Here is a 12,677-nt window from a genome sequence, read left to right as displayed (position 1 = left end):
GCTGTCACCCAGCTTCCCATCGATCACTAGGTCGCCGACTAGGTCATCCCCAGTAGCCAGTACCAGGTCGAGCAGCGCTTTGCCTCTCGTTGGCCCATAGACTTCTTGAGTCAGGTAGAGGTCATCCACGCACGAGAGGAAGCTTTGCGATTTAGGAGTTAGAACTCCTAAATACATAGTTTGCGTTGGTATTCCTGAAACCCAACGGGGGCTGCTCACCTGACCAGAGGCCCAGGGAACAGGGAGAAGGTAACATGAAATCAGCCCAGAATAGGTGAGGGATCTTCTACAACGCTTGGACATTTTCAGGTCTGCTGGGCCTGATGACCTGCACCTGAGAGTCCTGAAAGAACTGGATGAACTTATAGCCACTGGCCAAGCTGTTTGAGGAGTCATGGAACTCGGGAGTGGTCCTGGATGACTGGAAGAGGGCCAATGAGGTGCCTGTCTTTAAGAAAGGGAAGAGGGATGACCCCACAAACTACAGACTGGTCAGTCTGACCTCGGTCCTGGGTAAAATATTTGAAAAGTTGGTTAAGGAAGGCATCAACTACAAGCTGGTAATGGATGGGGAGCTAAAAAGCAACCAGCGTGGCTTTGTCAAGGGTAGATAATGTCTGATGAACCTTGTGTCCTTCTACAACCAGGTAACTAACCATCTGGATGAGGGACACAAAGTTGAAGTCATCTACGTAGACTTCAGTAAAGCTTTTGACTCTGTCTCCCAAGGGATTCTCTCTAACAGACTGGAGAGTACTGGGTTAGACCAGTCTACAGTGAGGTGGGTGGACAACTGGCTTAGAGGCTGCTCCCAGAGAGTGGTGATCGCTGGGATAGCCTTATCCTGGAGGGCCATCTCCAGTGGTGTCCCTCAGGGATCGGTGGTTGGACCCATGCTATTCAATAGTTCCTTAACAACTTGGATGAGGGAGTGGAAAGTGCAGTGATTAAGTTTGTGGATGAAACTGGGGAAACGTGGGCACATCAGTGGATAGGGCAAAGATCCAGGATGACTTTTGACAGACTAGATTTATGGGCAGAATGAAATCGCATGAGGTTTCATAGATTCATAGATATATGGTTGGAGGGGACCTGAGCAGATCATCAAGTCTGACCCCCTGCCCTGGGCAGGAATGAATACTGGGCTCATATGTCCCTCCACTAAGTTAAGCTCATATGACCCCAGCTAGGTAGTAATCAAGCCTCCTTTTAAAGACCCCTAAGGTAGGAGCCAGCACCACTACCCTTGGAAGCTGGTTCCAGATCCTGGCCACTGTGAAGTAGTGCCTCCTAATGTCCAGCCTGAACCTACTCTCAATCAGCTTGTGGCCATTGTTCCTTGTTACTCCAGGAGTTGCTCGGTGGCTGCACAGCTGGACTGCCTTTCTAGGCAGACCAGGTGATGGCAGCTTCTTGCATCTGCTGGATACATGACAAGGTGTGGTTAGCTTTGCTGACCGCGTCCTCACATTGGCGGCCCATGTTCATATTAGAATCAATAATGATTCCAAGATCTCTTTTTGCCACTGTACTTTCGAGAAGGGAGTTCCTCAGCCTATAGGTATGCTGCTGGTTCTTCCTGCCCAAGTGCAGCACTCTGCACTTGTCAGTATTGATTCCCATACTATTCTCATTCGGCTACCCCTGTAACCTGTCCAGGTTCAGTTGTAGCCTGTCCCTCCCTTCTAGCTTGCCCACCTCACCCCAAATCTTGGTGTTGTCAGCAAATTTGAACAGGGTGCTTTTCACCTCCTTGTCCAAGTCGCTGATAAAGAAATTGAACAATATGGGCCCGAGGACCAAGCCCTGGGGGACTCCACTGTCCACCTCCCTCCAGGTCTAATATGACCCATCCACCACCACTCTCTGGGTGTGACCCCTTAGCAAATTTGCAATCCATCTGACTGTGTAGGCATCAATGCTACAGTCATAGCTTTTTAATGAGAATGGGGTGGGAGCCATTGTCAAAGGCCTTCCTGAAGTCCAGAAAGACTACATCCACCGCGACACCTGCATCCAATGATTTCGTAACCTTATGGTAGAAGGCTATCAGGTTGGTCTGACAGGACCTGCCCTTAACGACCCATGCTGGTTGCCCTTGAGCATTTTCCCCTCTGCTGGTCCCTTCCAGATGTGCTCCTGGATAATTTTTTCAAAGAGCTTCCCCAGGACCAAAGTAAGACTAACAGGCGTATAGTTGCCTGGGTCCTCCCTCCTCCCTTTTTTGAAGATGGGGACCACATTGGCCTTCTTCCAGTCTTCTGGGGCCTGGCCAGAGCACCATGAGTGCTTGTAAAGCTGTGCCAGGGGCCCCGCAATGACCCCTGCCAATTCCCTCAGCACCCTAGGGTGGAGAACATCTGGACCTGCTGATTTGAACATGTCCAGCCCCTCCAGAAGTTCCCTAACTCAGTCCTCCCTGACCCTAGGCCTGGCGAAGTTGCTTCTGAGTCTGTCCTGAATCCTGGTGGGGGAGAAGTCCTGGTCCTGGCTCAGAAAAATGGAGGCAAAGGATTTGTTAAAAAGGTCTGCTTTTTCATCTGGTGCAACCACCAGATTGCCAGGTGTATCCTGTAGGAGTCCCACATTGCCTGGTGCATTCTTTTTACTCCCTATGTATTTAAGAAAGGAGTTTTTCTTGTCCTTGATCCTTGTTGCTAGCCCTAGTTCCGACTCTGCCTTAGCCTTCCTAACAGTCTCCCTACAGACTCTTGCTATGGAGGTATAATCCTCTTTGGTGATAGCCCCCGTTCAGATATTCCTGAATGCCTTTGGTGAGCCAAGAGAGCTTTTGAGCACTCTTGCCCCCTTTGACTCGTGTTGGGACTGTCACCCCTTGGGCTCAGAGGATCATATCCTTAAGGAATGACCACTTGTCTTGGACACCTAGTTCCCCTACTCTCTGGGACTGCAATGCCTCTCCTACCAATCTCCTCAACTTGTTGAAGTTGGCCCTCCTGAAGTCAAGGGCTACTGCCTTGCTGCAGGCCCTTGACACCCTGCGCTGGATGGTGAATTCTAGCAGGCAATGATTGCTATCGCCAAGGTGGTCGAGGACCTGGAGTCCCCTCACCAGATCGTTGCCTGTGGCCAGGACCAGGTCCAGCAGGGCATTCCCCCTGGTGGGACTGTGCACTTCCTGGGTTAGGTGGAGGTCTTGTATCTCAGCAAGGAACCTATGTGAGTGGTCCGACCTGGCTGACTGCTCCTCCCAGCAAATGTCCAGTTAGTTTAGATCACCCATGATGACCACATCCCTTGACTTAACTGCCTCTGCGAGCTGACCCGAAAATTCCCTGTCCAGCTCTTCCCCCTGGTTGGGTGGTCTGTAGTAGACCCTCACCGTTAAGTCCCTTTCCCTGTGACCCCCATGTATTCTGACCCAGAGCCCTTCAGCCTGCCCCTCCTCTGACCCCATCCTGTTATTTGAGGATGTGTGTTGCTCTTTGATATAGAGTGCCACACAACTGCCTTTCCTCCCTGTTCTGTGAGTAGCCCCTAATGTTTACTGCCCAATCGTAAGTTGAATCCCACAAGGTTTCAGTGAGCCCTACTATGTCTGGGTTTGTACTAGCTATCCAGAGGGCGAGTTCCTGCGTATTCCCCATACTATGAGCATTAGAGTAAAGGCATTTAAGGCCTCCTGTCGGTGCATGCTTGCTTTTAGGGGAGAGATGAAGCCCATCCCACCTGAGCATGCCCCCTGTGTGAAAATGTGGGTCGTTGTCCAGGAACCTGAGGCCTGCCTGGTGGCACCAACTCTGAAGCCTCTGGTTGACCTCATTGATGCAGGCCTCGTGACGCCGTCCACATCTCCTTAGAGGAGAATACCACCTGTGCCCCCATCTCCTTGAGCTTGGCCCCCAAGGCCTTGTAGTCCTTCATGATGCGGTCTGGGTTGCCCCTGGCCACGTCGTTTGTTCTCACGTGGATTAGGACCATGGGGTACTGGTCCGAGGGTCAAATGAAGGCCAGGATCCTCTCTGACATCCTGAATCTGAGCCCCAGGCAGGTAGCAGACCTCCCATGCCATAGGGTCAGGTCGGCAGATGGGACCCTCTGTTCTCCTCAGGATGGAATCTCTGATGACGAGGACCCAGTGTTTCTTCCTTCTGGTGCTGCCTCTCTGCGCTGTCTGTCTTGCGTGGAGTGGCACCGTCCCCCCCAGAGACATCCTCTTCGTCTTTCTCCTCCAAGGCTGCCAGAGCCTCGTATCTGTTCCCAAGTTGTATCTGGGGAGCCTTCACCACGCTAGCCAGAGCAGCCTTGGGTCTGGTGGGCACTCCTCTGCTGTGTGTTTCTCCTGGGGGGTCTGTACGCAGGACAACTGGTCCTGCAGTGAACGGAAATAGGTGTCAATCTCGTCCTCTGCAGCCCTGATCTCCTGTAGTCTGCTCACCTCAGCCTGGAGCTCCCTCACCTGCTCCTCCAGAGTCCGAAGTTGGGCACAGGAGGGGCAGGCGAGGGAGCCACCAGACCCCTCTCCACCACAGGCATATGGGTCCCCGCCAGGCCGCCCCCACCATGAGCTCCATATGGGTGGAGGCCTCAGAGGAGCCCAGGGTAGGTGGTGCCACCGGGGCGGGACCCCTAGCAGCTGCTCTCCGTGTCCTTACTATGTCCGTGAATCTGTGCGTCTCCCTGTCTCACTTGCTGGAGGCTTCCAGTTACTGCTGTGTGCCCGCCTTGTGCGAATGCCAGCTTAGATCCTCCCTCTTCAGGTCAGTGGGAACAAGACTGTTCAGTAACAGTGCAGTGAGTGATCTTTGGCTCATAACATTCTGTGGAAGATATGATCCTATTAATGGCAATGACTCATAGACAGTTGTAGTGCATGTAGGGGTCTCCTTCATGACCAGACCCTGAAGAAAGTGACATTTGAAATGTAATGAAATAAAACCTTAGACAGGTTTGAGATTGGGAGGAGGCTGGGGAGCAGGGGGGAGCTTGGGAAAAGGGCCAGAAACATGGGGGAGTAGATGGGAGAGGAGACAAGGTACCAGGTGTTGAAGATATGTGTCTCTGTTATGAATGAGGACTAAAAGAGACTAGAGACCTAGGGGGGATACATGACTCCCTGCAGTCACTCTGCCAAACCCAAAGCTCAGCTGGCCTGCAGACACTAGAGCAGTGGTTTCCAACATTTTTATGGTGAAGATCACTTTTTGACACCCCAGGATCTACCACGCCTCCCCTGCCCTCCCGCCTCCTGGACAAGCTGCCCGGGATCTGACCCCACTCACTTAGCCCAGCCTGGGTGGCAGGGGGCATGGCTCAGCCCAGCCACATGTGTTCTGCCGCTCCCAGTTGTAGAGCCTCTGACAGATTGACTGTCAGAGGCTCCATGATCGACCAGTCAATTGAGATCAACTGGTTGGTGACCACTGCATTAGAGGATGGTTGTTTATAAGGAGGAATTCCTGGTACAATCTTCAGGTTGGGCCCATTGCTACATTTTCTTCTGGAGAAGAGTCATTGGCTGGAGTGCATATTCAACATCCTAATTCAGCATGCCATTGGGTGCTGCCATCCTGGCATTCTGATAGGGACACGGACACCATCCCACCCCAATGCATGAGAGGACAAGTGTCAAAACCCTTGCATGGTCCCCTTGTCTTTTGGAATTGTTAATGCACCAGTAGTGAAGTAATTCAGATGGTGGCTGGCTCTGTTGAGATTGTTGAGGAGGGTGTCTGTGATGGGAATGGTTTTGCCATTTAGATTTTTGTCCCCCAAATCTAGACTGGGAATCTCCATGACTCACTTGTGTCTTTGGGAAAAGAAATCAGGGTTGTACCTGCTCAGCTGGTCTTTGAGCAAGTGACTTAGAAGAGGAAAGATCCCTGTGTCATTCTTAGGCCCTGAAGTTAACCAGGCAGGGTGTTCACCAGCTGGGCATATCTGGCCTTCCGTTGCCCTCTCTGTTCCCATGATACTACAGTGCTCCCCATTTCTGTGGTGACTGTAGCTGTAAGGTGGCAAGCTAGTACAGAGCAAAGGCTCATTGTCTCAGCCACCCTGGGCCCTCCATTGGCTGTCAAGAGTGGGGAGTCACCATTTTCCCCTGGGTTTGGTCTTCTGGCTGTGCTGCCTTTCTGTCTCACCTCTGGATGCATTTCCGTTCTGCTTGATCTTGCAGGCCACGCAGTTCAACATGGAGCACTTCTCTGGCATGCACAACTGGTACGCTTGCTCCCATGCCCGGCCCACCTTCTGCAACGTGTGCCGGGAAGCCCTGTCTGGGGTCACCTCCCATGGCCTCTCCTGTGAAGGTATGCACTCAGCTGCTTCCTGTTTAACAGGCAAAGCTAGGAGTGGGGGGTGGGAAGGTGGGTCTGACTTGGAAGTAAACAGGGTAGGGAATTCTTGCCAAAACCTAGCTGACTAGCTCAGGTGTGGCCAGCTCCTGGCTACTTGCCTGGCAGGCAGGAACCCAAGGATAGCTGAAGCTAAACCAAGGTGCTAAACAAGTCAGAAGGGTGGAGTTTGAGAGAGAAGTAGGGGCATGAATGGCGAGAAAATAAGAATTGCTGGACTGGTTTGGCTAGGGGTCCTGGCACTACTACAGTGATTCTCAACCAGGGGTGCTTTGAGAACCTTTGAAGGGTGCTGCAAGGTGTGAGGGGTGCCTGAAGTCCAAAAAGACTTAGAACCACTGCTCTAGTATCTTGCCTCTGAGGGGGTCTAGGACCAGCTGTGTCAGAAGTTGATGCAAGGCACTCTGTAGGATGGGGGATGTTGTTGGAATGGGTGCTGATGTCCATGCTAGGAATCTGGTACCTGTGCTATTAGGTGATCATGATGGGCAGCCTCCTGTGGTCTTGTAGTCAATGTCCAGTGTCCTCAAAGGAAACAGGATCAAACTGAAAGGACCTAATAGATTCTTGAGCAGTGCAAACTGTGTGCCTAAGGGAACCCATTAGTCTTGCCTGAAATTTCCATTTCTCTTCCTTCTAGTTTGCAAGTTCAAGGCCCACAAGCGCTGTGCTGTGAGAGCCACCAACAACTGCAAGTGGACAACACTGGCCTCCATAGGAAATGAAATTATTGAGGATGAAGATGGGGTAAGCACCTTCTCCTCCCCTTCGCTACCTTGTGCCAGGAAGGGGGCTGCCCTCACAGCCCTCCACAAAGCTGGTACAATTGCATGTGAGCAAGAATCTTCATGGCTAGGTACCGTGTCAGCAAACTCTCTTCAAAACTGAGGGCCAAATGCTTTCAGCCACAGCCTCCGTGTGCATGCTGAGGCCTGTTTGAGTGGGCAAAACTGCAGGACATTGGAGGGAACTGAACTGAGGAAGTTAGGCTAAAGTGACCAAATCCTTTCAGTTACCTGGGTACAAATCGGGAGTAACAACTGCACTGTAGTCAGGTTTAGTGAGAGAAGAACCTGGTTCAGGATTGGGAATGATTCCATAATAAAAGGAGCCACCTCTTTGGGAGGTCCATGGGTTGGGAACAGGGTGGATTGAGATGAAGAGAATATACTGTAGGGAATCACCCCAACAGAGGAAGGATGAAATGCCCTGTTCCACAAGCCATCTTTATTTCCATATTGATCAAATCCTGTTGGCCATCTCCAAGCACCATCCCCTCTAAGTGTTTGAGCAGAGTGAGGAAAATTTAAATACAGTTCAGAGATGCTCACTTATCAGCAGTAACTCTCTCAGCCTCAAGGGAACAAACCCCTGCCCTAAGCTGCTTGGTCAGGGTGGTACCCACCCTTCCTTCTGGGCCTGTACTTCAGCCTTGACTGAGCCAAACCCCTGTATAGACAGGGAGGATACATGTGGGATGATGCTTCCATGCCAGTGAGGAGCACAGAGTGAACCTTGGCACCCATGATAGTGGAGAGGAATAATAGAGCCATGGCTGGTCAAGCCTCAAGGACTTGTATTCCCTTAGTCAGCAGCAAAGCTCTGTTTCCTACTCAGAGTATTTGCTTGGCACTTCTCCAACATTCTGGCATTGGTCCCTCATAAAACAGGACAAAGCAGATCCAGTAGACAAGCAGATTAAAAGCATTGCGTCAGCCTGCTGTGCCAAGAGCCCTCGGAGAGCAGCCTGTGCTTAGTGAATCCAGGCTGGGCATGTTGAACATGGCCTCATCCAGCATGCAAGCTCATGGGCAGTGTCATGCTGGCAGGGAGGTGGGGGGACCTATACAGCACTGGCACTTGTGCTGTTGTGAAACCCTTCCAGATTGGAGTTCTCTGTTCAAGGACTTGCTTGCTTTGCCCTGGCTGCCAGTGACACCCTGTTCCCAAAGTGCTGGGCTCCAAGGAGGAAGGCAACTCAGATACTGCTGAATTATCTCTCCCTAGAGACCTCAGGCAGGGCAGTATGGTTTATACAGGGTGGGAGTAGCACACATCTAAAGTTTCTTGCCTTCCCTTCCTTGATGAAAAGATGGTGATCATCAGCTGCTCATCCTTGATGCTCCTTGAACTAGATGGAGGGTTCTCTTCTGCAGAGACTACTGGGTATCATGGTTTCAACTCAGTGGCCTGTGCAGGTGGGGATAGAATTATGAGGGATTAGACTGGGCAAGCCTAGCTGGGAAAGATAGTCATTGCAGGTGCAGCTGACTTTCTTTGGTTACTTTCAACCAGTGGAATTACCTGCAAAGTAGTTACAGGTGCAAGACTGGTTCAGTGAAAGCAATGCTGAAAACTCAAATCCTTTACAAAAGAAAGTTTCCTCTCTCCCCACCCCAACATCTGCAGATGCAGTATGTCACAGTGGGGCCTATGATACTGAGGGGGCATGTCTATGCAAGAACCCTGCAGCTCTTGTTGAACCCTTCACTGAAAGCCTCAGAGCACTCTGCAAAGGGTTCTCTGGCTTAGGTCTACTCTGCAGGATCCAAGGGTCATCTTTCTGCCTCTTGTTGTTTTCCTCAGTGGAGACACTGAGGTATAGAGGTAAAGTGATGTGCCCAAAGTAGCCTGGCAGGCAGAGCCGGATTAACCCTTTAGTGGGCCCTAGGCAAACAAACTTGTGGGCCCCTACTTAATACTGTATACTTATTACTTTTTCCTGCTCGATAATTATAATATGTAAAATAAGCACAGCTGGGCCCCTTCTTCACTTAAGACCCTAGGCATGTACCTAGTTTGCCTATGCATTAATCCAGCCCTGCTGGCAGACTGGTGACAGAACTAGGAATCAAGCTCCTGAGTTTCTGGCTGGTGATTTAGTGTCCAGAGGGTGCTCTCTTGGAACTGTGAGCCAGGCAGTTTCTTTGCCCCTGTTGACCCATTGTCCCTCTCTCTGCAGGTGGCCATGCCCCATCAGTGGCTGGAGGGGAACCTGCCCGTGAGTGCTCGGTGCGCTGTGTGTGACAGGACCTGCGGGAGTGTCCGGAGGCTGCAGGACTGGCGGTGTCTCTGGTGCAAGGCCATTGTAAGGACTTCTCTCTCCAACCTCTATTACATCCACTCCTGGCTCTTTTCCTGTGCTGATCCTGCTGTTATCAGAGTGCCCAGGCCTCCTTTGTTAAGTCCGTATACAGCCACCACATGTTGGAAGCCCTTCTCAAATGCAGTTTTGTGGCTGTATAAATGCAGTGTGCTTCGCATCCCATCCAGCACCATTGCAGCCCATTATAAATACATACCCTTGGCTACTGATGGCCACTTTCTGTTATAGAAAAAGGGTCACTCTGCTCAGGACTGTGGTGCTGGATCCTTAGGCAGCCTAGGCACTCCAGAATGTCGGTGGTGGTGATCCAGAACAGCTGTGAATCTTAGAGAGACACAAGTCATAGACTCAGATTTCAGCCCTTCACATCCAACACACCCACACAAGGTGGAGGTTGGGAAGTAGAGGTTGGTTTAGGCCCACTGCCTCCTAGGATTGTGTTTATCTTGATCACTCTCTAAGAACATTAATGAATCAGCCCTTTGCCTGTGTATTGTGGCTAACAGAGGAGTGGGCAGTGGCTGAAGGTTGGACAAGGCAGTAGCAGAGCTGTCACTAGAACCCAGGTTCCTTGTTCCAGCTGCTTGATGCTTGTTTGCAGAGATGATCCCAGCAGGGTGCGGGGCCCAGGGCAAAGCAGCCTGCATGAGGCCGCCCTCCCCATCCCATGGTACACTTATGCTGAGGAATGAAAGCCCCGGCACGCTGGGTGCGGTGGGATGGGTGGCAGCCGAAACTTCCGGCTGGAACAAGCAAAGAGCCATCTAACCCCCCAGGCGGGTGGATGCACTAAACTGTAGCCATGGCCTCTCCGCCCGGCTCTGCAGGGCCCCCCAAAGCATGGGGCCCAGGGTGTTTGCACCAATTTGCCCCCACCTAGGGATGGCCCTGCCTGTTTGATTGGGCTGCTCACATTAGCCCCACACTACTCTGTCCCCTCCAGGTTCACAGCGCCTGCAGAGAGCTCTTTGGGAAGAAATGCCCCCTGGGACAGTATAAGGTCTCCATAATCCCACCCACTGCCTTGAATAGCATTGATTCTGATGGTGAGTACCAGAGCCGGAGAGATCTGGCAGTCACTCAGGCTGCAAGAGGGTCAGGGGTGATGGGCGTTAGAAGGGAGCATGGGGCAAAGTACCTTCATTGGTCTGGGATCAAATGGCTGGGTGGTGAGGTGGTGAGGTCAGCTATCCACCAAGGCTCTGAATAACCCTGAATCCCGCCAGTTCCAGCTCTACTGATCTGTCTGTGCCATGGAGGCCAGAGGTGTGCTGAGATGGAGAGACCCAGAAATCAGGTCTGCTGGGTCAGCCCATCTTTCAAGAGGGATTCTTAACAGGGTCTTAACTCTGTTGATCCAGGGTTAAGACCAGGCTGCAGTACATTCCTGTGTGGCTCAGGTGTTGCTAACAGAAATATATGCCCTGTGTTGCGTTGCGCTGCCCTGCTGGTTTGGTGGAGAAACCACAGGGTGGGGGAGCCCTGGGGTTCTCTCATAGTCACCAAGGCAAAACAGGTTGGAAAATCCCAAGCTGGTTGACCAGGCGTGTGGCTCCTCCATAGGTTCTTTTTTTGTAGGATCCAGGTATCTGGTCCCCCTCTTCTTCTTGATAATCTAGGCATTGGGTAGAAACAGATTCTAAGCATGTTGCCAGGAGATAGAGGGAAGCATCTTTCACCTGCCTTGGAAGTCTGGTTCTCCAAGTGAGAGTGCATGTCCCTACATCTCTTTGGATGCTGTGCCATGTCATTGTTTGATTTCATGCTACCACCAGGGAAAGCAGAACTCGTCTGCCTCTCATCCCACTCCGTTGCAGATCTGTGAGCAGTGTGTGGCACGAACAGATAGAAACCAATTCTGTCTGAACAAGCAGCATTGTTTTTGGGATCCCATCCTGTCATCATTTCCATAGCTTGAGAGGTAATGACAATTCATCTTCACACCAGAAGGCACATGCCTAGAACCTCTCTGTTTGGGAAAGGCATTTTCCCTGGCATGTCTCCAGCAGGACACGGCTGGGCACATGCGTTACTTAATAGTAATGCTTGTGGCTCTGTCACCACTCAGAGCAAGAAAACCCTGTGCAGATGTAATAACAGGTGCACAGAATTAACCAATGCTTTGAAATCCTTTGATGGCAGGTCTGAGCACCCAGCTAGTCCTTATAAATAATCAATGGCAGGAACAGAGAGAACTGTTCTGGGACTGACTCCATGTAACATGACATGGTTACAAAGCAGCAGAGAAGTATACTTCACTTAAGCGAAGTTTCTCTTGCTTGACAATAGTATGCATGATGAATCACGCTCTAGCACCCCCATATGACTAGCCTTTCTAATGAAGCCTAAAATGGCACCTGTCCCTGGAATGATACCACTGCACTAAATATTGCCTAACAATTGTTTGCCAATTGTTACTTCATGTCTTTCTCCCATGCTGGCCCTGATTCCCTACGGCTGCTCTTGTTAGTGGCTCTTATTCTGTGTGTGTACCTTGTACCTCACCTTGTACTTCAGCTCATTTTTATTCCTCTCACTTGCCTCTTGCAGCCATGAATCATGGCTGTAGCCTGTGAAATATTCACAATATTCCTGCTTGTCCTTTTGTGCTAATCAGACTGACAGATTAACCTTTATCCAGATCTAGGGGAAATCTGTTAAACAGTCTTGGAGCTTGTAATAAAGCCTGAGGACTACCAATGAGTACAGCTTCTAGTCAGGACTGGCACAATCCCCGCTTCATTCTATTTTGCATCATCTCAGCTTTATCTTAAACAGCTTAACTTCAGTGGGAATTCATCTAGTGGCATACTGTTAAGTGTCTTTTTCTAAATCCTGGGCGCATAATCTCTGCATCACCCTTGTCTATTGCTATATATTATCTATCTTGTCCTAGATTGTAGTTAGATTAGTTTAATGAGATGGATTAGGACTTTATTATGGATTATTCTGCACTGGTCCGGTCCGGTCCTGTAGGGAGCATACCAGGAAAGCCAAGGCTGCAACTGAACTCCAACTAGCTTTGAGCATCAAGGACAATAAAAAGTCCTTTTTCAGATATGTGGGGAGCCGGAGGAAAAGCAGGGGCAACATTGGACCCCTGATGAACCAGATGGGGCAACTGACAGCTGACGCCCAGGAAAAAGCCAACCTATTAAATAGGTACTTTGCGTCGGTCTTTCATCAGTCCCATGGGACGCCCATGCCCGCTACGGGACAGGGAAGTCCGGGTGAGGGTGATCCCCTGCCCTCCA

The 12,677-nt window shown here is 50.9% G+C and overlaps 1 protein-coding gene across 6 annotated transcripts in view; it reads left to right on the top strand.

The window, feature by feature from the left end:
* DGKK (diacylglycerol kinase kappa) overlaps window positions 1-12,677 on the top strand; it is a 174,556-nt gene that overhangs the window by 109,586 nt on the left and 52,293 nt on the right. For all 6 annotated transcript variants that reach the window (XM_025205944.1, XM_025205943.1, XM_025205947.1 and 3 more), the window contains exons 5-8: window positions 6,140-6,272; window positions 6,958-7,064; window positions 9,280-9,405; window positions 10,367-10,469. In XM_025205944.1, the coding sequence (XP_025061729.1) occupies window positions 6,140-6,272; window positions 6,958-7,064; window positions 9,280-9,405; window positions 10,367-10,469 (469 nt within the window). The remainder of the gene's footprint in view (window positions 1-6,139; window positions 6,273-6,957; window positions 7,065-9,279; window positions 9,406-10,366; window positions 10,470-12,677) is intronic.

Source organism: Alligator sinensis, unplaced genomic scaffold (assembly GCF_000455745.1).
Source record: "Alligator sinensis unplaced genomic scaffold, ASM45574v1 scaffold619_1, whole genome shotgun sequence".
Classification (NCBI taxonomy): Eukaryota; Metazoa; Chordata; order Crocodylia; family Alligatoridae; genus Alligator; species Alligator sinensis.
This window is presented reverse-complemented; position numbering and strand designations above follow the sequence as displayed.